At 44.9% G+C, this 25,486-nt stretch overlaps 1 protein-coding gene across 3 annotated transcripts in view; it reads right to left on the bottom strand.

Moving 5' to 3' along the window:
- KALRN (kalirin RhoGEF kinase) overlaps positions 1-18,840 on the bottom strand; it is a 694,704-nt gene extending 675,864 nt beyond the window's left edge. For all 3 annotated transcript variants that reach the window (XM_068966221.1, XM_068966363.1, XM_068966508.1), the window contains exon 1: positions 18,768-18,840. In XM_068966221.1, coding sequence (XP_068822322.1) covers positions 18,768-18,840 — 73 coding nt within the window. The remainder of the gene's footprint in view (positions 1-18,767) is intronic.
- Positions 18,841-25,486: the final 6,646 nt, after the last annotated feature.

Below are 25,486 nucleotides of genomic sequence, written 5' to 3'. Positions count from 1 at the left end.
TCCTAAAGGGAGTACTTCTGGGAGGTGATGGGAATTTTAATGCTGAAAAATGATACTGTGTCAAGAACCAAGTATGACAGAGGAAGCACACACATTTGTCTCCAAAGCATGAGTAACACACACACACACGCACATGGCACATATATACACAGAGGCAAGTACACGCACCATCCTTATGGGGAAAGGTATCTGGGTGTATGATTGTACAGGCTTCCATCACTCTGTTTATTTTTTGTATTCAAAATGTTTTAAGAGATTGAAGAATACAGCAGTGTTAAACCCCTTTAAAGTAGAAAGCTAGAGAAGCTTGTGAAATGTTCCTGTGATTCCAGTGTGATTCCTGAGGTGGCAGGCTTGGTGAAAGCACTCACCACCTCTAATTCCCCATGATCCCACAAAACCCTCTGCCTTTGCCAGGAACTCCCTCCCTACCCTGTCAACTCTGGATAATGAGAGCATCTTCCAAATGCATTCAAGCATCTCCTACTCTATGACCACCACCAGCACCACATCTGTCAAAATAGGCTTCGCCATGCTCTTGTTTATGTCCCTGAATTCCGCTAGTGTAGTCATATCATATACTTGGGATGTTTCAATGTACTTAAAAAAAAAACTCTAATGTTTCCCTCTATCAAAATGTGAGTTATCTGAAGGTCTAAAGAATGTGAGGGAAAGAAGATGGAGTTCTGGGAAGAAGGAAAGGTAGAAGAAAGCCAAAACAGTAGTTCAATTACCCAGTGCCTCCTCTTGAGATGATGTGGTTGGGCTGGGTTTGCAGATGCCCTAGGGAAATGAAAACTTTGGATTGCTTTCGCCATCTTCTCTAGGTGACTCAAAGGAAAAGTTCAAGGACATGAGCTGGCAGGAATACCATTAAGTCAGTCCTCCTTGTGCCTTGAGAGAGCTAGCAGAACATCTCTGAGGGATCCCTGGTAAGGGCATTCTCGAGGGTGCTCATACACATCCCTAATGACAGACTTGGGGTCCACAGGAACAGACTGAGAAGTGTGGGCTTTTCAACACAGACCCAGAAGTCCCAGAAACAGGGCTCCTCTTTCAAAAGGTTCTAAGGACCAAAACAGTTTTCAGTTACTGCTGACCATCAGTTGATTCTCAGGGGAATTAGAGCCCTTGATCACCAAGTAAGGATGCGGGGTCACCTGTGAGCTCTGGCATCAGGGGTCTGACCATGCAGTCTAGAGATGCTCAGACAAAAGGCCTCAGAAGGATGGAAAGCCTTCAGGGAACCAGGGTATAAAGGTCCTGAGACTACTTACCTCCTGGTTTCCATCCCTGCTGGCTTTACTATGGTCTAATTAGCTCAGAATGTTAAACATGGAAGATGCTTTTGAGACCACCTCACCCATCTCCCACATTGGTCTCAGAAAGGGAAAGGAATTTACCACACTCATCAATCACAATGCTGGGCTCTAGATGCCCAGCTTATCACTCTTTCCACTTAAACCTAAACACCTGACACCACCATTTGCCTATTTTGTTAGTTTTTCCTGAACTGTCTTGTTTGCCATTCTCCCAGTTTCTGCCACCTTTACCGGGAATAGAGTTCTCATTCACCCTGATCAAATGAGAAATAATGCTCATAGCTACTAGGGCTACTCAAGGCCTAGAGGCCTGGAGCCAAGAACAGTACATGAAACACTGAGGTCTTCCTGTGTTAAAAGAAGCAGAAGAGTTTTGGTTAAAGAAAACACCAATAAACAACTCCACGGCAAAAGACTCAGAGCAACAGTCCCAATCTGGACTTCATTTTTCTACCTATTTATGATGTATCTCAATTAATCTTATTTCTATAGAATACACATTCATGAAAACCTAGGGTGATGTTAAAGGAATTAGCTTTATTTGGAAAAAGCAAAACTGACTGCAACTTGTCATTTTAGGAGGCTGAAAAGACTCAGAAAGCAGATCCTAGCAAGGTAAGACGGAATCCAGACCCATTAGAGGCCCCTAATTCAAATGTTAGTCATACACACCAGACAGAAATGCAGGCATCAGCAGAGCAGCTCTGTGAGTAATCCATCACCACCCATCACCCTCCTAAAGCTGGGAACCCCTTGAAGATAGAGACTGTGCGATACTCCCCTCTGGACCACAGCGCATGGGATGTAAGAAGTGCTCACTAACTGCTTGCTGGGAGAATCGACAATGCCTTGTTCACATGCTTATGTGCACACGCACACACATGTGTGTAGACAGAATCACAATGAAGACAGTCTTAGAATCAAGCCCCATTTCTAAACCTTTTTTCCCAAAAACTATTATTTTAACTAGGGTAACACTGTTCAAAATACAATGTATTTTTCTCTTTTGCATGTCCTTATGTATATTTAACCTCCTCCTTACTCTATCAGAAGCATCTACTTGCCTCAGGGAAGTTCAGGACAGTTGTAGCAGCAGGCAAAGAGAAAGCGTTCATGTTTAGTTGTTGACATCCTGGGTAGGACTTTTTTTAGTGTTCAGCTTGAATTCTTGACACATTCTCGTGGGGATCAACACATCAAGATCCAAAATGGGTGGACCTGACCATGGAGATCACTTTAAAACAGAGGTAAATAGTACTCAAGATGTCACATTAGGGAGATCCTTGCTACAAGAGAAGGAGAAGAAGCCCTTTTCCTCAAGTATCAGGAGAATGTGGCAAAAATCCAGTCTAGCTGATCAGACACCAGGGTCTCAGCCTCCTCCCATATGCCACCTCAAGGCCCAACCAGAGTTTGGGGTGAAGGAGGCAGCTTTAGAATATAACACCTCGACAGGTGTGAAGGCACCTGATAACCCTCAGGCCACTCCTGAAGTGGCTGCAGGCCTCTAGGATAACAGCTGTCATTCAGTCCCGTACCCTGATCCACATGGTGTGATGGGAAGAAACAGCACTGGCCTAGTGGGTATATAGATAGACAAGCCAGGCACAGAGGTTCTGACTTTTCACAGCTGGCACTGAGTGAGCTGGGGAGCTGCATATTTCTTCATTCCCTGATGATGGAACTCAGACATGCTCAGAGAGCCAGTGACCTGAGCAGGCAGAGCCCTGGGGTTGGGACTAGGAGGCTGCCATGCACAGGGACGTTGACCCCACAGACAAACAGTCAGGACATGATTGCTACTGCTTGCTATCAGACAATATCCCAGCAAGAAAACACAAGGACAGGGATCAGATCAGACCAGTCCCGCCCTCATAAGGCAAAGACCAGGGGAATCCAACCATCATACCAGGACTCCAAGTAGCCCTCTCCCCTACCCCCACCACTATCACCACAAGTTCACAGGGGCACCTCTACAGACCCAGATCAAGAGAAGTGGGAGAACAGGAGAAAAACCAAGTGAATGGGAAATTTACCTGTAAGAAACAGCCATCTAAAAACACATGACATACTACAAACTAGCCACGTTGAGGCGGAGGGAGATCAGCTCCACATTAGAAAATTTTTGAAGCTACATTTCCTTTGCACATTGGGGTGATAAGGAATGTGCAACTGAGCTGCAGTGTCACCCATCAGAGAAAAACCCAGTCATTCTGGGCAGTTAGATGAGCCACTCTTCCACTCACACACATGTCTCTTTTCCAAAAGCAAATGGAACACATCATGAAACGTTTCACTCCAGCCCTGGTGCAGCCAATTCCCTACCAGACATGAAAAAATGTACAGTCCTCAAAGGAGGTACAGCTGTCACTGCCATCCAAGTCCCCTGGCTCTGCTTTCAACCACACTCAAAACCAAGGGAGACCCCAGAAAAAGGCAGCAGAAAAAAATCTCTTTTCATTGACTCAGCAGTTTCATTTGTCCAGAGTATTTTCCTTCTATTATCTCGCTTTATCTCATATTGCTCCTATGATGTATGGCAGGGCAAGCATGTTTACCTCTCTCTTCAGATGAGGAAAGACAGGTCCCATCTGTAAAAACAGACATTTTAACTGGCTTGGCGAAGTCACAGAGATAATTAGTTGTGGGTAGAATTGGAAACCGAGGTCTCCTGAATCACATCCTTGGATTCTTCTAGCCAAACACAAACTATGGCTTTTGCACACACAACCTAAAGCACTTCCATACCTGTGGTATTGGAATTAACTTTCACTCAAACCCACAAAACACATGTGGCTTTTTTTGGCTAATTGTGACTGCAAATCTGGCTCCTAAGTCACTTAAAGGCATACAGCAGAAGAAGCCAAGAATGGCCTCTACCGTTTATTTAAATGTCATTAATAAAAGCGTCAGTGAACACTGCACAGAAAGTTAGCCTCCAGAGAACAGGACTGGCTGCTCTCCCTCCTTCCTGACAATAAAAGCAGACGAAGCATCCTGATCCTGTGGTTGTCCTGCCGTCACCTCTGAAAGAGATTAAATAATGGGTGATGCTCTTGCTACTCTTTGGACCAAATAATGCTCCAGAACAAACACTCGTCCTCAGAAAAGCTGGGTTATAAATGTCCACTATTAAGAGGACGGCTAAATAAAATGTGGCACATCCACACAACAGAATGCGACACAATTCTTCAAACAAATGGGGGAGAACACATGCACTGACATGGAAAATGTCCACAATCACAAAGTGATACAAACAAACTGCAGAATAAAGGCGACAGCATAATTCTCTTTTTTTGTCAAAATATGAAAGAAAGCTATGCATTTGTGATAAATACATACTTACATATGTGACAGGTTCCTATGTCAGTCAAATTTATCTTAACACCAGGGGAAAGAAGGGAGAAAGAGCATTCACTTTTAAACATCCTGAAACCATCCTGTCCTTTCATTTTAACTATTTCTTACAACAGCATCAATGCCTTTCCTCCTCCAGACAAGGGACACATCCTCTGTCTTCTTTCATTACCCCATATAAAGAGTAGTAGCTTATGAATGTCTCACTTTGCTCAACAGATACATGTATACTGATATATCATACATTGAAACTAATTGGGGGAAATGGCTTCATTTAGGAAAAAGTCTAAATGTCTAAATAAATGCTCTATGAAAGTATATCGGAAACCAAATCTCTTTAAACAAAACCTTGTTTACCACCTACTTAAATTACCTTTTAACTTATAGACAATAAACACATATGAGATGAATCAACGAATGAGTGAAATTCCCTTTCTGATTGACTTCCAATGAGCCATTTTTCCCTGTATCAGTCTTCTCCTAACCCCAAAAGACTATAAACTCTTCAGGGACAAGGACCATTTGTTACTCACCTTTAGTAACTCCTTTAGTACCTGGCATAATAATGGGCACATCGTAGACATTCAGTCAATATTGTTTAGTTGATCCATTTGAATGTTTGAACTTCCCTATGTGGATATGAAATTAAAAGATGCTTGCTCCTTGGAAGAAAAGCTATGATCAACTTAGACAGCATTTTAAAAAGCAGAGATGCTACTTTGCTGACAAAGGTCCATACAGTCAAAGCTACGGTTTTTCCAGTAGTCATGTATGGATGTGAGTTGGACCATAAAGAAGGCTGAGCTTTTGAACTGTGGTGTTGGAGAAGACTCTTGAGAATCCCTTGGACTGCAAGGAGATCAAACCAGTCAATCCTAAAGGAAATCAACCCTGAATGTTCATTGGAAAGACTGATATTGAAGCTCCAATACTTTGGCTACCTGATGCAAAGAGCTGCCTCACTAGAAAAGACCCTGATGCTGGGAAATATTGAGGGCAGGAGGAGAAGGGGACAACAGAGGATGAGATGGTTGGATGGCATCACCAAGTCAATGGATATGAATTTGAGCAAGCTCCAGGAGATGGTGAAGGACAGGGAAGCCTGGGGTGCTGCAGTCCATGGAGTCGCAAAGAGTCGGACATGACTGAGCAACTGAACAACTACAACAATGTGTATTTTTGCAAAAGAAGGGTACTTCATTAGTTTTCCAGTGCCTACGGGATATTTGTAATCAAGCAATAAAAGATCCCCTCTAATTAATCCAGAATAAACAACAAGTGTTCGCTATATTTTACAGTAAATATTGATTTCATAGGTCTTTTTGTTTAAGGTAGAATTGCTTGTCTACACAAAACAGATTCATTTCCTTAGCACAATGTTTCATTATAAAACTCCCAAATGACCTGCACACCAATAAATAGCTCTTATAAAAAGAAAAAAATTCAAGCCAACAAATACTAATCAAGCAAGTATATGCAAGGCACTATGTTAATGGTGAGAAGAAGACAGACAAGTCCAAAGCAAAAGGTAGAGCCTACTTGGGGAAACCAGACATGACCGTTTTCCAAGGTGGGGCTTCCAAAACGTCTCAGAGTCATCGATGTTGAGTAAAGTTCTGGAAAGAAACTAATGTCCAAACAAGTCTAGTGTACAGCTCACCTCCCCTTGGACATCTCATCCAAGTCACCAAATAAGGACTCAAGAATCCCCTATTTTCACCTCTACTCTAGGGCTCCAGGGCTGACCGAGATGCTGAAGTCTGCACACCTAGCTCATTCTGAATTCAACTGGACAGATCATTCTTTAAAGCAATTCTCACCCATTCTCCAGAGAATGGATCCAATCCATCTCCTCTCTTTACGGGATCTCAGCACCCCACAGTCCTTCAGATGATCTTGGATCCCATTCACAGAGAACAATGAAGTCAGTCTTCTTAACAGCTTAATAAGGATTTTACCATCTGACCTATACATCTGACCTGAAAACCTCCTGGTCTTTTCCCACAGCCACAGAGGAAGAGGTGTCCCTCCATCCCGGAGATAACCTCTTTGCCTGGGAACCTCATCCTTCCCAACTTCTGAAGAAGGTAGTGCCCACTCTGATACCCTATCCACACACATACCACTTTCTATCACCTTCAGTGTCTACCACTATTTCCTCCCGTGATTTTTTTCTCAAACACTCAAAGATTTTTCTCTCTCTTTAGAGCAAACAAACAAAACTTCACTGGACCTGATAACTTTTTAAAAAATTTATTGAAGTACAATTTGCATGCATAAAATTCCATATATAAGTCTACAAATCACTGAAAGCTCACAAACAGATCACACCATACCTATGACCAAGAAACAAGACAACCAGTACTCCCAAAATGCCCCTTCAGTTACCACTGATTATTTTCCTTACTTTTATTAGCAAACCTCTTCAACAATGGTCTATCTTCATTTTTACCATCTCTTCAGCTATTTCAGAATAAGCATCCTCTCTTCCATGAATTCTCCCCACACCCAGGCAGATGAGGCTGTTGATCCTTCCTCTCTGTTCTCAATGTACAGCATACAATCCTTTGTTTATGTGTCAGGCAACTCCACCAGACAGTCACCCTCCATGTCAGAAAGATGATTTCTAACTTGCTGGTATGGCCTCAGCCTGGCACTTAATTAGGTTCATAGCTGGTGTTTGACACTTGAATATGAATGAATGCAAGAATGAATGAAAAGATCCACTCACTGTAATCTAGTGTTTGCTGAAACTGATCAGTCTCTGTCCAGTTCTCATCAAAAGTAATCATGATATTTAGCTGTCAAATGCAATGGCTAGGATCATGAAGAATGACTAGAAAATTATACCGTTCCAATCACTGCTTAAGCATTCTCTTTATATCCAAATATTTGAGCCCATTATGTGCCAATGGCCAGGGGTACAGAGACAACATCTTGCACCCACCCTACAAAGGAAAGCTGTGACATCATTCCCAATGGCACTCTGTCTTTCCATGGCCATAGACCCAACATGGAGTCCTGCCAATCTTTCCCCTTAACTGCTCCTGAAGATACTCCCCCCTCTTCCCACAATCTCCTTTCCAGGAGAGTAACAAGTCAGAGACAGGATCCCCCAGGAGCCCCAGACCCCTCCCCCTAGCCCCCTTTTGTCACATCCAATTAACCATCTGCCATTCTCCTGGGTCTCTCTCTAGGCCCACTGTCCAGCTGCCAACCGAACACTGTGCTTCCCCACCCCCATACCCCATAGATGCCCATTGTCCCTGGGCTGCAGGGTAAGAGTAGAGCCACATTCCCAGTCCCTGCCTGCCATGCCCTGGAATAACTAACTGCAAGCTTAAAAATCACATCCCTACATATGTGGAAAGAAGGAAGGAAAGGAGAGAGGGAGGGAAGGGGAGAAGGAGAAGGGAAAGGAGGGAGGAAAGATGGGGAGGGTATCACAGGGGAGGGGAGTGGAGAGGAGGAAGCTACTGAAGCATAATTTGGAAATTCTAACCAGTAATATGATATTATATGCAATATAGTCTTACTAGTAATATATATAGTCATATTCTATTATATATAGTGATGTTCTATTACCAGAAGTATGATCCCATTTCTATTACTAATTACAATATGAATATAACTATCACAGTCTATAGCTATGAAATCAAGTGATCCTGATAGGTAAGGTTTGTTTATTTTTTTACCCATTTTACACAGAAGGAAACTGAATCTCAGGAAGGCTGTACTTTGTACGAGACACACAGTAAGTTCCTGTTCTAAGACTCTGATTCTGAAACTGAGCCACACCTACGGAAATTTCCACCTCCTCCTACTCCAGGGAATAGAAACCCAGTCCCCCAGAGCCCACCTTTTGGTAATAGGATCCATACGATCCCGTGGATTCCTACTCCGTCCCCTAGAGGGCCACATAACATGCCTCTCTAGACGACGGTTCTTGGGTCTGCCCCCGAAATGAGAGCTGAAGGGAGGGCTTTGGGGCCAAAGGAATGGGTGTGCTCACTGGCATCGTTCTCTGGTTTGAAGCATTCCTCTTCATGGAGAATGGGCAAGAGGCTCCTCCATGACCCCTGTCTGCTTCCTCTTTGTTTGAGAGCCTGAGAAGGCAATGGCGACCCACTCCAGTACTCTTGCCTGGAAAATCCCAAGGACGGAGGAGCCTGGTAGGCAGCAGTCCATGGGGTCGCTGAGTCGGACACGACTGAGCAACTTCACTTTCACTTTCCACTTTCATGCACTGGAGAAGGAAATGGCAACCCACTCCAGTATTCTTGCCTGGAGAATCCCAGGAACAGGGGAGCCTGGTGGGCTGCCGTCTATGGGGTCACGCAGAGTCGGACACGACTGAAGTGACTCAGCAGCAGAGGCATTAAGGAAACGGAAAATTCAGAACAGGTCAGTCCCTGACAGAGCACCCGATGGCCAGGCATAAGCCCTCCTCAGGAAGCTGCCCCAATAACTTCTTGCCTGAATCCTCCTCCTCTGTCCTCCCCTCATTCATCCTCCACCGCCTCGCCCCCACCCCCCAGCTCCCCCGACAACTTGCCTTTCTGACTCACACTCTGTAGGAAGTGATTCTACAGACCCCTCTAGAGCCTGGAGCAGATCCCACCTCAACCTGCAGAAGAAAGCCACAAGTACTTCTAAAAGGATTGCTATTTTGGGACCTCCCTTTCTAACTTCTCTGCCCAAGGAACCTTTTAGAGCCATGCCAACCCAGCCCACCCACTTCGCAGCTGCCCTCAGCTTGTACTATCCACCCCAAGCACAGGACCATAAGCCCCTGATTCCCCAAGCCAGGCGATGCTCTCTCTGTTGGGGGTTACTGGCCAAGCACAGGTGCCCTCATCTGAGCTGCTGGCCAGCTGGCTATTTTACTGAGGTCCTTCCCCCAGTCTCCTCCTCTGGCCCGAGGCTCACCCCCAGCTACCTTGGAGATCCACCCCAACGTGCTCATCCAGGATCTTCCTTCAACTGCTCCTCTTTTCCAAATAGTCATTCCCTTCCCCAAGCCTGCCTTCTCCCTCCTCTCCACTCCTAGGTATTTACAGATCTTCTCTACCTAAAAAAAGCCTCCCCTCAACTCTGCTACCCATCTCCAACTACTTTTATTATTTTTAACCTTCCCTTCACAGCCAAACTTTTCCAAAGAGTCATCTATATGCACTCCCACCACTTCCTCCCCATCCACTCAACTCCCTATTCCCCTTGAAATTTGAATTCCACCTCCCATACACAAGTGAATGTTATTTCAAAGGTTACCAGTGATCTCCCAGTTTCCAGAACCCAGAAGGTTTGTTCGTCCCCCTCTCCCTCAGCCTCTCTGCAGCACTAGATCCTGTCGATGGCCGGACTGTTTCCAAGCCCTGCTCTTTCCTGGTTCTCTTCCAGCCCTTCACTCGGGTCTACAGCTCGGTCCTTGGCCCTCTGCCCTTAAGTCTGTATACGCTTTTCATTTATTATCTCATCTATTCTGATAGCTCCAGCCACAACTTCTTACTGATATCTCCCAAATCTATATTTCCGTTTCTGGCCTCCCTCCAAAGCTCCAGACTCCCTCTGCTATCCGCCTACTGAATCAACACCTCCCTAAGCTATTTCACTGACACCTGAAAAGCAACATGTCCTAAAGAAAGTTCCCAAATCCTCCCTCTCCTCTGCCTCCCCACAGCTGCTCCTCCTCTTCCTGAACTCCTAATTTTCATTTAGGGTACTTCCATCCTCCCCGTTACCCAACTAAGCTTTGAAGTCATCTTTGAGACCTGCCTCTTCCTTAACACCTCTACATCCAAGTTACCAAGTGCTATAGACATTACCTCCATGAGTTTCCTCATAGCCACCCCTGCCTCCCCATTTCAACTCTGCCATCTCAAGTTCAGACCCTCCTAACCTTTCACAGTGGTCTCCCAATCCAGCTCTGGCTACCAGTTCCTCCCCTGTTGCAACTGACCCTCTGCGGGGCAGCCAGATTTATCTTCCTGATGACATCAGCTCCCCAGTCAGAAACTTGCCGTGCTCCTGAAAGCAAACTGAAGAAAGACCATACTCTTTGGCCTGTCATTCAAAGCCTGTGGTTATCTAAGAGTCCAGTAGACGTTTAATAAATGAAGCAATCAACCAACTTGGTCCCCATCCCCTTCTGACTTTGCTCTCCCATTGATCCTCCACCTGAATCCTCTGAGTCATATAAATGGACCACTGACTGTCCCCAAATATGCCATGGATGGTTGCACCTTTTTTTAACACTGTTCGAACACTGTCTTCCCCATCTAAAGTCTACCCATCCTTCAAGTCCCAAGAAGTAACTACTTCCTTGAGGACACAGTTCATTTGCCACTTTTCACTTGTTTATCCCTCATATCTGTGTTTTCTAGCTAATATCCAGCTGTCTTCTAATAAAGCCATGGGACAGAAGGGGAGGAGAGGAAGCTAATTCTCCAACAGTTTCTTCTTTACTTCTTTGTAATAATTCCTCTGTCCTCCCAGCTAATTCTCTCTGTTCCCTCACTCAACAGCAGATGCCATTTCAAGCAGCTCTATTGATCCAACAGCCCTATGGCTGTCAATCATTTCCTAGTTATTCTGCTGCCAGTCATTCACACTCAAAGGAGTGGCAGGAGGAGTCTGAACAGCATGCAGACAGAGCAGGAGCAGGAACAGACTGATTCACTGCACCCACCTGAGGCTCAGCGGAAGCAAGACCCCCTTTCTTGCTGGGCTTCTCTAGATGGTATGGGGCCATGTGGCCCAGGGCCTGGGGGACTAGCATTTTTATACTTTGGTGGAGGAGAAGTACCCTGATTTGTTTTAACGAGGGTGCCCCATCAAGTTCCCATGGGAAACCAAACTGAGAAGGATTGGAAAAGGTCCTGTGGAGGCCAAATTTAATAAAAGAATACTTGCCAGAAGAGGTACTTAGGGTAATAGAATGTTCGATTTGGAAAGAACTATCTACATAAATTTGGAGAGAATTGTACAACTTATAAAGACCTTTCACATACAGTGTCTTATTTGAGTCTTTCAACAACCCTATAAGGGAACTGGAGTGGGGGCAGGCATCATCCTCAGCTTACACTCTAGGTGTTACTTGCTCACCCAAGTCATCCAGATAAGTACAGAGCAATGGGGAGGGTTCACCTCCTTCTCTCTTACCTGACCTTCTCAGCCTCTTTCACAGGCTTTTTCTCTCTTTCCCATCCCTTAAATTCAAGTGCTCCCTGAGGGGGATATTATAATTATATCCATTTTCCTTCCTGCTCTATATTCTTTCTTGCAATGATTTTATACACTCCCAGAGCACAGCACATGGCTACACTAGGCACTCGATAAATATTTGTCAAACAAATGACTAAATGAATGAAAGAAAACGAGCCAAGGCCCAGACTCTAGCCTTTTGATTCCACCCAGGCTCCTGCACACCACTGTGATGCCTCTCCAGCACCCCCTTCACTTCATGTCAAAAGCCCTGCGTGGTCCCCCTTCAGGAGAGTCCCTCAGCCTCTGTGCCATCACATTCACTTAATAATGACAACAACAGCTAAGGACAGCTAGGATTTCTTGTGTTCCTAATGTGGGTCAGAAACCACCAGATGTTATTTACATGTTTTTCCTATTTAATTCTCTCAACCTGTGAAATAAGCATTCTTGTTCCCATTTTGCAGAAGACTGAGGATGACATAGATTATATAATTTATTCAATATTCCACCCCTGATTAGCACTGAGCCTATCTGATCCAAAACCCATGATCATCCAGCTTCCTGGCCTTAGCACCACTGACATTTGGAAGCTGGAGAATTTTTTATTGTCCTGTGCAATATAAGATGTTCAGCAGTATTCTAGACTTTTACCCAAAAATTCCAGTTGCCACCCCCTCCCTGAGTTATGGCAACCAAAAAATGTCTCCAGACACAGCCAAATATTTCTTGGAGGACAAAACTGCCTCCATTTGAGAACCACTAAACTCCAGGAGTTGGTGATGGACAGGGAGGCCTGGCGTGCTGCGATTCATGGGGTTGCAAAGAGTCAGACGTGACTGAGCGACTGAACTGAACTGAACTGAAACTAAACCCTACTGCCTACCTCCAAAAGTGAACTACCAAGCTCCAGAACCAGAAAGAACTGGAAAAGTAAAAGCGTTCATTCTTCAACAGCTAAAAAGGACCTCTAGTTCACCTATTCTGGTGTTTTACTGACAATGACAGTTGGGAAGATTTTTTTCACTTCTCAACTAATTTCTTTCTGCAGCTTCCGTTTATTCCAACACTTCTTCCGTTCCCCAAGGGATTAGCAAATACAACTGGATAGAATGTACCAATAATTGAGTTATTGATGATTGCTGGCACAACGATAAAGCAAAGCCTCCCAAATCTTATGGACGTGTGCATAGATGTTATATGTCGTAAAATATATTAATGCAGAAATAACCAATACAAATGCAATATTAAAAATATTAATAACATTCCCTTTTCAGAGCAACAAAGTCCTCTCAATACTCCATCAGAAGTTCTTGAGAAATGGCATGATCAAAAGCCCAAATCATGATGGGTGGAAGTGAAGGAGAATCAAGAAGGAATGGCAGATATTAAATTAAGCATCATGTTTACATTCTGCAGCAAACACAACATCAAAAAGAGATGTTTTTCTTTGCTGCAGAAGAGCACTCAGAAGCTAAGAGACTCCACCCCTTTCAGGTGCCTGACTATGCACGGACACGATGGTATTTACCCAAAAAACTGCACACCAACATAGGGTGTTATTCCAAAATGTCCCTTGTCTATGATCTGGCCCTGACAATGTCCAGTTTTCTAGGTGGCATGGGGTTTTTATTTGAGAGAAAAATTGGAATAGTAGTCAGTGAACACTAATATATCACCACCTTAGATTCAGCAACTGCTTATATTTTGCTGTGTTTGCTTTATCTGTCAGAGGGAGATGGCTTGTTTTGGTTTGGTTTTGGTGACTCAAACTTTTTAAAAGATCTTTTAAAGAACAAATCACTTAATTATGTGAAAAGGCTAAAAACAATATAATACCTCTGATGAAGTGAGAAAATGAGTATAGACAAGTGAGTGTTGTAGGAATTCCAGGGGGAGAGTTGCTCTTGTGGGCTGTGAAAGCTTCCAGAAGAATGCGGTGCTCAAGTTTTGAAGAAAGAGTCGCATTTGTAGAGTAGGGGTGAGGAAACATGAGTCAAACTGCCCTGGGACAGTGAGAAGAGCTGCCTGGCTAAAGCTGAGGTATGAAAGACAAACTTGACCCTAAAGACAGTCGAGGGTCACTGTAGGTTCATAAACCAGGTGTGGAGAGTACTGCAACCTACTTTAGGAAGTGCAATCTGTGTGCAGATGCCAATTTGGAGTGGAGGTGAGAGAGCCAATTCCAACAGCCAAGAATAAAGGCTTCTGAAAGAGTCCATGGCATCATAATGGGTCTCCTGGCATAGAGCAGAAGCCCTGAGAATGAAGAGCATGGGCTCACTATGAAAGACGATTCAACAGAGATAGTTAGAAGAGAGACTCCTCAGAGACAATACCAAGGTGTTAAATATCGACCCTAGGAAAGGGAAAATGCCAGTAATAGGAATAAGGAAAACAAGAGGAGAAGCTAGTTTAGGGACTTGGAAAGAGAGAGTTGAGTGTGAGGCTGACCAAAGTCCAAGTAATAGCAAACCACTAAAAATGTCTTGACTCACAAGACCAAAGCTCAGCAGAAATATATAAGATATTTCCACATCGATTTCATTAAATTTATCCTCTGATTTTTTTTTTTCCTTTGAGCCTTAAAGAAAGAGGTTTCTCCTCAGTTCACCAAAGCCAAGATTTTACTTTTACTAGGGAACCTCCTCTGTCTCACTTCTTCAGATATCTAACTCAGTCAATCTAGCATCTTCAGTTCTTCCTGCCCAGAAGCTCCCTCCCTTCCACATCTAACGCTGTTCTGACTCTCCAACAACAACAACAAAAAAAAAATGAACTCTTTTTCTTAATGCTAATATCCTGTCTAACTAGCACCCAAATTCTTTTTGCTTTTACCAGTAAACTCCTATCCACCCCAAATGCCTACCCGGAATGCCTCTTCTAATACTGTGCTCCCAAGAGCTCACAGTGGCCTTCTTTTCTATCACATCCAGTGACACTTACCTGGCATTCCTCTTGTTCAACCTGTCTGCAGCCTGTCATCACATCAGAACCCACGCTGACTCCCTGGGGTCTCTAGGATCAAGTCTCCTTTGCTGCCACTTTCTAAACAAGGGTTTCTCCCCCAAATTCTAACTTTAGCCCTCTCCTCTTCCTTCCACCCCCTCCCTCTGAGAGCTGATGCATTCACAAGCCTCAGCTGCAGCAAGCCTTGATGCAGAAGGCTTCCAAGACCAGCCCTACTCTCCTGCCTGTGCCCCTGTCTGGAGTCCCATTTCTCCCACAAACCGATTCCACCTGTATGCTCCTCAATCAATTCGAATTTTCCACATCCAAAGCAAACAGCATTATCTGCCCTGCAAAACCCAGCTCCTGTCCTCAACCAGAGTGCATCAATCAAGACAATGTTGGTCCTCTATGCTTTCAACCCAGTTACTCCCATTTTCTTGTGGGCTTAATTTTCTTTCCCTCCTATAACAAGTTGGTCAATAAATTCCCATATTTATGCCTTTGACAATGCCTTTCTCTCCGAGTGGTCCCTGAGTCCTCATTCTTTCTGCCACTAACCCAGCCAAGCCCCTCTCCCTCAGTTCTGGGTCACTTTTGCATTTGGATTGTTTCTCTCTCTTATCAACTCCATCTATCATGTTACCCCCCAGATAAACCTTTCCAAATATCAGTTTCTTCAGGATGTACCCTTGATCAAGAACCTAAAATGACTCCCTACCAATCTTGAATCAAATCCAATCTCCTCTCGGGCTTCCAAGACTCTCCCTATCTGGTCTTGTCCTACTTAACAAACTCTGTTTCCCATTCCTCCCTACCCTACACTTTCTGCTCCATCTTCCCAGCATCCTCAATGCCAATGCCTCAACCTCCCTGAGATTTTGTCCATGATTCTCCTCCTACCCTCCATCTCTCCTTCATAGGCTACCCTCAGTCCCTCTCCTCTGTAGTTCTGCCACCTTTTTATCTTAGAGCACCATAATGTTCAGCAGTTAATTAATCTCTAATTGAGCAGTAATTGTCAATCTTCTTTTAAAAGCTCTTGGAGGAGAGAGACCACGTTGAACGTTTCTATCCCACAGCACCCTGGACAGCAGAAGGTTCCTTAGTAGGAGCTGAAAAGTCCTTGTTGGTTTTCTGTTCCCAATTCTGAGTTACTATATTTCCCCTCCTCTGCCTCATAACCATGATCAATAAAATTATTGTGACACACTTTCCCAGGCTTGGATCAAAGAGTTCCCAGAAAGACAGTATAGAATACACCAGAAAGACAATACAGAGTACACCAGTCTGTAAGACTGGGGTGTCGTTGTGGGGTGTGTGTGCTTCTCTCTGTGTGTCTATCTATCCATGTACATGTATGGATATAGGATTTAGAAAATGTAGCTTAATCCATGATCAAAAAAACTTAAGTACCAAAATAACCAGAAGAGGACAAGGAACCAAAATGACAGAATTAGTTGAAACATGCCTAATTAGAGGCAGAGTATGCCAGAGTTTTGACAAAGCAATTGCCAGTCTGGTCTTTGTATGAGCAAAATTTTCCACCAGAAAGCAAGGGGTAACCCTGGCCCCAGGGACTTTGAAAATGTGTTTGAAGCTTTCTCAGTGGTTCGACTAAATAAATTTATAATCTGTCCAACCTACCAGGTGTAGAGCACTATATTCCATAAAGATTGGGGGATCAGAAAGGAGACAGTTAAGAAATATGGTCTTTTACAGGTTTAAGAATCCCCAGGCTAGAGACTGGAAGGGAGTAAGATCAGAAAGCAGAGCACAGAGGGCCACTCAGGTGGATGGTGGTCCTAGACCCTACCACAGATGGCCTGCCTCCCCTCTTACAACTTGTTACACATTGTCAGTCATTTCCAGCCTTATCTGTTGTAGATTTCACCCTTCTCCGATTTGAAGAGCGCATCAAACCTAGCCCCCACCCCCACCATAAGGCAAGAAGGAAGAAGAATACCCCCAGCAGGATTCCACAGGAGACAGTCCCCAGTCAGTTATTTACTCTGTGATTTTAGCCAGAGCTAGACAATGTAAGCCCCATGTTGTATTTTGAAAGGCCCTGGGAAAAGTAACACATTGGACCATTATAGGTCATTAACACCATTAACACTGTGTGAATTCATTTGTCAGAAATTAGCAAGCCTCCAGAAACTTGAGATCTGCTCCAAGTGCCTGGGAGGAGAACCGACAGGAACTAGTGTTTGGATGGTAGAAAATGGGAAGGAGGAATGGATGCCAAAAGATAAAAGTAGGTCCAGAAAGGGAAGGTAGGAAAGCTCATACTTCAGGAGTTTTCCCCGGAACTAAGGAAAGGCAGACTTAGTTGAGATGAGAGACAGGAGTGGGGCCAGGTGGGGGAGTCAGGGAAGACGTCCTGGTGAATGTTTCCAGATAGGACTTAACCCCCAGAACCTCTCTCCTAGACTATAATCTAAGGTTATAAACTCAGATCAGGCACGTTTTTAGAATTCGTGCCTTGGTTCCTGGGCAGTGCATATGTGAGTGTAAGGGGTGGGGGGGGGGGGGGGGCGCGCCAGGCGGCAGTGTATATTAGAAACCACGACTGGGTAAAAGGAACAAGGAGACAAGGCTGAGCCCTGAGAAGCAGGGTAGGAAAACAGGGGCTCCTGTTTTCTCCAGGCTCTGGCATCAGCTCCTGTCCTCCACCTCTTTACTCTTCAGACCAATTAGAAAATGAACATATGGGTCGACCAACTCTTGACTTCTAAAGCCACAAGTCTCCCCATCAAAGCACCCCACCCCTTCCCCTCAGATGACCTCCAGGGCAGGGCAATGAGGTTAGGAAACAGATGGGTGTGCAGGGAGCCTCCAGAGCTAACCTGTTCCCTGACCCCACCAGTTCACACGCTTTAACCCAATTTACAGAAACAGGGGGTCCCCATAACTTACTGGACTCTTTGGGACAAAGATTCCCGACAAAATGGTTCCAGATATGGAAGATGGGGAGCTCTACCTACTGAGTTGGTGGAAGCCACAGGTAAAGAGGAGATGGAGAAACCCTGGTTGTCAGAGAAACAGGGCCACAGGTGGTGGGAGAGGAGAGTGGTCGGCATCTGCTCTGGGAAAAGGGCTGTGCAGACAAGGAACCTGCGACTCAGACCCAGGACTGGGTGGCGGCGGGGGCAAAGAACAACCGTGAAAGCAGGTCTGGCGGGGGAGCTCTACATACCACAGGCAGGCAAAGACTCAGTGGGTGTGTATGAGGGGGACGCTCACTCACACGTCCAGAATGAGTGATTTTTATGAAAAGCTCCTGCGTTCCCATCACTGAAGAAGAGGAGGACAAGGACGAGGTCCTAGGCGCCCACCGCCTTCCCAGCCGAGTCCGCCTCTTAAGTCTGAGACGCCCGGCTCCTCACACGCATCAGGCTCCGCGGTCCACCGTCCGCCCCGCTCCTGACTGTCAGGCTGCAGCCTGCGCGACTCCCGGTCCCTCTTTGCCTATCAGGGCCCGGGGCCCCTGGCCCGGAGCAGGGGTGCGGGCGCGGGGCGGCCAGAGCCAGGCTGACAGGCGCTAGGGGGAGGGGGAGCCGAGGGAGGGGCGGGGGGCGCCGGGAGCGAGAGCGGCGCGCTGCAAAGTGATCCAACCTCGCCCCATCCCCGCGCTCGGGGAGAAGGCGGCCCACCGGGACCGCCTCCCGCCTCCCCACACAGACTCCCGCAAGTGGGGTGAACGCCGAGGGGCGCCAAGCTCCCAGCCCCCACCCCTCTCCAAAAACGCAACCAGCACTGCCATAACAACAAGAATCTCGGCAACTCCGGCCCGGACGACGAGGGGGGACAGCACCCCCCAACACGCCCGCCCCAGCAACAGTCTCGCTCCCCAAACTTGTCCGAGAAGCCGCGTCCGGGGCAGCAGCCCCCCACCCGCCCCACCCCCCCAAGCTCCCCAGCTGCCCAGCTTACCTGTCCGGAAAAAGGCGTCCACGTCCGAGTCGGCGGCTCCTCCTTCCTCCGCTGCCCCCTCCGGGGGGTTCATGACTGGGGGAGGGCGTCCACGGGCAGCCGGGGGGCGGCCAAGCCCGGGGCCGAGCGCTGCTCTGTGGGCGTTGGGCGCTGGGCTGCGGACACCGGGCTTCGAGGGCGGCCGGCCGGGGCGGCTGGGCTGGGGCAGAGGACGCCGAGGCTCCCTCAGGCGGAGGCGCACGGCGGGCTGGGGGCGCCTGCCGCGGGCTCCCCCATGGTCCCCCTTCCCCGGGGGGCGCTGGCCGCCTGCGGTCTGCCCGGGCCGGGGTCCGAGCTGCTTGGGCGCCCGCTCTCCCTCAGCAGCGGCAGCTGGCTCTCCTTCTCGCCCGTCTGCCTGTCTCTATTGTTCAGCCCTGCTCGGCTCTCCTCTTTATTTTTCCTCCTCCCTCCCACCCTCCCTGTCTCTCTACCTCCTCCCTCCCTCGCTCTATCGCCCGCACGCTCTCAGCCTCCCTCCCTCGCTCGCTCTCTGGCTCCCCCTCTGGCTCCCTCAGCCGCCGCCGCCTCGCAGCTCCTCCCCCGGCTCCCGCTCCTCAGTCGCGGCCAACAATGCCCCGGGCAGCGCCGAGCTCAACTGAAGCTTCGGCCCGGGCCGGGGCTCGCCGCGGGCCCCCGGCGGCGCGGACGCCTCCCTCCCCCCGCCTCCCCGCGCCGGCCTCTCCAAGGAGCCAAGCCCGGGCCCCGAGCTATTGTTCGCGGCTGTGCTAGGCCGGCTTCCTGAGCCCCGCAGGAAAAGCCCCGGCGAAGGAGGCTGCCGGGGAGGGGGCGGGGCCGCCGGGCGAGTCCTGGGCCGCCGGGCGCACGCCGGGCTTGCCGAGGGGGCTCGGACGCCTGAGCCCCGCGTGCTCAGCCTCGCCCCTAGCGCTGTTCCTACTCCCGCCCGGCGGCGGCCGCCTCCTCCACCCCACCCCGTTCTCAGGTGTATGAGCCGCGACCCCCCTCAAGCTGCCTGTCCCCCAAGATGGGCTGATCTGTCTCTAGAGGCTGGACTTTTCCCCGCTCCTTCTCGACAAGCTCCCTTCTGTCTCCTTGACCTCCTGAGCCTTTCGCATTTTCCTCACCAACTCTCCTTAGTTCCTCTGGTTTTTTGTGTGTTTTTTTAAAGCTTTTCTCTTCCTTCCCCCCCTTTTCAGCGCCCCTGTAAACACCTCTGCCTGTCTCGGTGACTCTTTGTCCCGTTCATTTCTCTCGCGATGTGCCCCTGCCTATCTTTCCCTCCGTGACCCTCTTCTGTCTCCCATTTGTCTCTGTCCTGCCTCGGTACTTGGCCAGTGTCTCAACGCTCCTCTTGGACAGCTGTCAAACTCCCTAATCCCCGGGGCCTTCTCTGTTTTGTTCTTCTCCCTTGTGTGAATGGAGAGATCCAGTTGGCCAGGAGAAAGGAGGTGTTACAGCAAGCTGAATTTCAATTAAAGTGGGGAGAGGGACAGGAGAGGAATGGGGAAGACCTCAAAAAAGAAAACAGATGCTGTATGGGGTAATTAATGCAGTGATTGTATTGTGCCAATTGGTTTTTAAGCAATAATTAAACAATAATTAGCCAGTATTCTGTTTATAGTCCTAGTGACTGCAAAGCTTACAAAACAGAGGCTCTTTAGACCTGAGTACTTAATGTGGTGTGTTGGAGGCTGTTGTTGCTACCTCATCCAGACAGATGGAGAGGCTGTGGCCTGACCTAATGTGTTAAAAACACACCTAATAGAAAAATCAGATAGTGTAGTGTAAAGCTGATGGACTGCTACCCACCAGCCAGAATCTCCCAGATCTGTCATCACTGGTAACCTCCTTGGTTCCATCTCTCTCCAGGTAAAGCACCTGGAACCTCTCCAGATCTACAACCAGCTAACTCTTAACAGCAAATAGATTTAAATGCGTTTTAGTGAACCCTTTCTGGTTCCCTGTACTCCTTATTTTCCTTACTGAATGTCACAATTATTTTTCACCCACTGAAAAAAATAAGTACAGTTGCCTGTCTTCAATTGGGTGGAGAAGGAAATGGCAGCCCACTCCAGTGTTCTTGCCTAGAGAATCCCAGGGATGGGGGAGCCTGTTGGGCTGCCATCTATGGGGTCGCACAGAGTCAGACACGACTGAAGTGACTTAGCAGCACAATGCTGGGTACATCTATCAGGCCCCATTTCTTAAAAATTATTAATAGAGACTCTGACATCACAAATTCATTGCCATGAGATCTAATTCATCTGGTCCAAATAGCTTGAACTGCCTTAAAGCAACCAGATGCCCCTTTACTTACCACCTTCCCTGACAATGAAAGTACTTCTCCTTTGTCTTTTCTAAGTTTTGCCTTCCCTTTTACCCTAAGCTGACACTCTGGCCTGCACTCCTACACATACACATGCCGGCAGAGCTGCTATGAACTGGCACCATTGTGCAGACAGAGAACCAGAGGCCTGGCAAGAGCACTGCATGTGTGCTAAGTCACTTCAGTCGAGTCCAACTCTCTGTGACCCTATGGACTGCAGCCTGCAAGGCTCCTCTGTCCATGGGATTTTCCTGGCAAGAATACCTGAGTGGGTTGCCATGCCCTCCTCCAGGGGATCTTCCCAACCCAGGAATTGAAGCTGTGTATCTTATGTCCCCTGCATTGGCAGGTGGGTTCTTTACCACTAGCACCACCTGGGAAGCCAGGCAAGAGCGTTAGCTCATCCCAAATTCAGAGGAAACATGTTTAGAGAAAAGTTCATATCAAATTTTCAATAAATGTGGACCAGAATGGGGGAAAAACTTTTGAAATGACACATTTTTTTTAAAGGAAATTTGGCAGTTTCTATTAAGGTTTTAAATGTTCATGGCTATATTAATATCAGACAAAGATTTCCTAGCAAAAGCTGTTACTAGGGGTAAAAAGGGACATTTCAGTTAATCAACTGCACACACAATCCTAAAATTTTTTGCATCTAAGAAAATTTCAAAATATACGAAGCAAAACTGATAAGACAAAACAAAGAGAAACAGACAAATTCAAAATTATAGTCAGAGATTTTAACCTCTATCTCGCTCAATAACTGATAAGGAAATAGATCATCAATAAGGATATGGAAGACTTGATCAATGCTGTCAACCAACATTCTATAAACTGACATTTATAGAATACTCCACTCAATAACAGCAAATATACATTTTTCTTCAAGTACACAGGTATCAAGTACACAAGATAAACTCTATGCTAAGCCATAAAACAAGTTTTGAAAAATGTAAGAAGATTAACATCATGCAAATTATACCTCAGTTGTTTTTTTAAAAAAAGCATGCAATATTCTCTGAACACAATGAATTAAGCTAAAAATTAATAACAAATATATGAAAAAAACCACATATATGAAAACTAAATAAATACTTCTAAATAACCCATGATCAACTAAGAACTCAGTGGAAATAGTAGAAAGCATTTTTAACTGAATAAAGATGAAAAAGCATCATATAAAAATCTATGAAACAGAGCTAAAACAGTACACAGAGGGAAATTTGTAGTACTAAAATTCCTATTTTGTTAAGTCTCAAATCATTGATCTCCTGTTCTGCCTTAAGAGCAAAAGAAATCCAAAGCAGAAGAATAGAAAGTTTAAAAGATTAGAGCATTAAAAAATTAAATATATAACAGAAAAACCAGGAGAAAAATCAGTGAAACTAAAAGAAAATTCTTTGAGAGTATCAATAAAATTGATAAATGTCTAGCCAGACTGCAATAAGGAAACAGATAAGACTCAAATTAGTATTAGCAGAAACAAGAGAAGTGATATCACTATAGATTATAGATAGGTAAAAAGAACAATAAGGGAATATTATGCACAATTTTATGCCAACAAATTTGACAACTTAAAATGGACAAATTCCTTGGAAGACATGGACGAAATTTCACTTATGAATAAGTAGATAACTTAAATAGTCTTATATCAAAGAAATTAAATTTGTAGCTTAAAAGCATCTCACAAAGAAAACTCAAGACCCATATAGCTTGAATGTTGAATTCTATGAAACATTTAAGTAAGAAATAATACCAATTCTATACACACTTCTCCAGAAAAATTTGAAAAAAAAGAGACTATTTCCCAACCAATTCTATCAGACCAGCATTACTGTGATGCCAAAATCAAACAAGGACCATATAAGAGAAAAAGAAAACTATAGTTTGCTATCCTGCATGAACATTGATGCAAAATTCTTAATAAAATTTTAGCAAGTCAAATAAAAAACGTTAGCAAATATATAAAAAGAATAATACAACAGGACCAAGTGGGTCAGTTTATACCAAGGAAGCAAGATTTATTTAATATTTGAAAATCTATTAATGTAATTTACCACATGTTATGGATTGAATTGTGTTCCCCCACCAAAAAAATATATATATGTTGAAGTGAGAGTGGATGCCTAATCTGAGGTATCTGTGAATGCGACCTTATTTTGAAATAAATTCCTTGTAGATGTAATCAATTTGGATAAGGTCATTAAGGGGGATTCTTACCCATTATGACTGGTATCCCTATAAGAAGAGAAAACCTATGTGAGGACAGGGAAAACACCATGTGACAACGGAGGCAGAGACTGGAATGATGCAGCCCTGAGCCAAGGAGCACCGAGGGCTGACAGCAGCCACCAGAAGGCGGGCAGAGGCAAGAAGGGCTCAGGATTCCACCCAGAATCTCAGAGAGAGCATGGCCCTGCTGGCACCTTGATTTCAGACTTCTGGCCTCCAAAAGTGGGACCAAAAAAAAACTTCTGTTCTTTTAAGCTACCCAAAGTTTGGTACTTTGTTATGGCAGCCCTAGAAAATTCATATACTGTATCTAAAAAGAAAAGTCATATGATAATTTGAATAGATACAGGAAAGGCATTTGACAGAAAACAACATCTATTTCTGATCAAAACTCTCAGCAAACTAGGAATTGAAAGAATTTCCTCAACTTAAATAAATGGCATCTACAAAAAAACTGCAGTAACATTATACTAAATGGCACAAGACTAAATGCTTCCTCCAAAGATCAGAACAAAATAAGCAAGAATATCCACTCTCACTCCTATTCAACATTGTACTGAATGTTCTAACCAGTACAGAAAGTAAGAAAAAGAAATTAAAGGCATGCAAATTGAAGAGGTAAACCTGTCTTTATTCATAGACAACATAATTGCCTATTTAGAAAATCCATGAAATTCATCAAAATGCCACTAGAACTAATAATGTGTTTAGCAAGATTCCAGGATGTAAGACCAATATTTAAAAATAAATTGTTTTTGTATATACTAGCAATGAGGGTTGTGAACAGAAGTTTAAAAGCATCATTATTTATATTAGCTTGGAAAAATATGAATTTATGAAGGCTAAATCTGATAAAAAGATATGTAAGACCCATGCGGTGTAAACTACAATATATTCTGAAAGAAACCAAAGAAGAGTTAAGTAACAGGAGAGATATACTGTGTCATGATCAGAAGACTCAAAATGCTTAAGACATCAATTTTCTCCAGATTGATCAGCAGATTCGATGCAACCCCAATCAAGTTTCCGGAAGGTTTTTTTGTAGATATTGACAAGCCAATTCAACGTGAAGAAACTAAAAAATCCAAAACAACTAAGAAAAAGAGGGAAAAAATTGGAGGACTTATACTACCCAGTTTCAAGACATTATGAAGTTACAGTAATTAAGACAATGAAGCACTGGTGTAAAGACAGACAAATAGATCAATGGAATAGAGTACAGAAACAGACCCACACATGTACTGTCGATTGCTTTATAACAAAGATCGAGGGGAATCCAGTGTAAAAAGGATAGTCTTTACAAATGGTGCTTGAAAAACTGAAAATATGTTAGTTTTCTATGACTGCTATAACCAATTGCCACAAACTTAGTGGCTTAAAACAATACAAATTCTATTATCTTACAGTTTTGGAAGTCAAAAGTCTAATATGGGTCTCACTGTGCTAAAATCAAAGTGTTAGGGGGATTGTGTTCTTCCTGGAGGCTCTGGGAAAGAATCTGCCTCCTTGCTTTTTTCAGCTTCCAGAAGCCAGCTGTATTTTTGGCTTTTGTCCTCCTTCATCTTCAGATCCACCTGTGGGCCTTTCACATTGCCATCTCTCTGGTTCTCTCTTTAGCCTCCCCCTTGCACTTGTAAGGGCCCTTGTGATTATACTGGGCCCTCTCAGAATAATCTAAGATAATCTCCCTACTTTAAGGTTGCTCCCTACTTTTAGAAACCACAATTCCAACTGAAACCTTAACTCCCATGTAATTTGCTATGTAATATAACATAATCACAGGTTCTGAGCCTGGGAGGTAGACATCACTGGGGAAGTGCCTTATTCTATCACAATATCCATATACCAAAAAAAAAAAAAAAAAAAAAAGATAATTTGGATCAATATTTCAAACTATATACAAAAACTAACTCAAGACGGATCATAGACATTAAAGTGTACCTAAAACTATAAAATTTCTAGTAGACATTGAAGAAAATCTTTGTGATTTTGGTAGTCAAAGTTTTCTTAGCTATGATGCCAAAAGCATAATCCTTAAAGGAAAAAAATGATAAACTTGACATCATCAAAATTAAGAGGTTCTACTCTTCAAAAGACATTGTTAAGAAAATGAAAATACAAGCCATCAGGAGAAAATCTTTGAGTCATATATCTGATGAAGGGC

This window comes from Capricornis sumatraensis, chromosome 1, assembly GCF_032405125.1.
Source record: "Capricornis sumatraensis isolate serow.1 chromosome 1, serow.2, whole genome shotgun sequence".
In the NCBI taxonomy this organism is placed as follows: Eukaryota; Metazoa; Chordata; class Mammalia; order Artiodactyla; family Bovidae; genus Capricornis; species Capricornis sumatraensis.
This window is presented reverse-complemented; position numbering and strand designations above follow the sequence as displayed.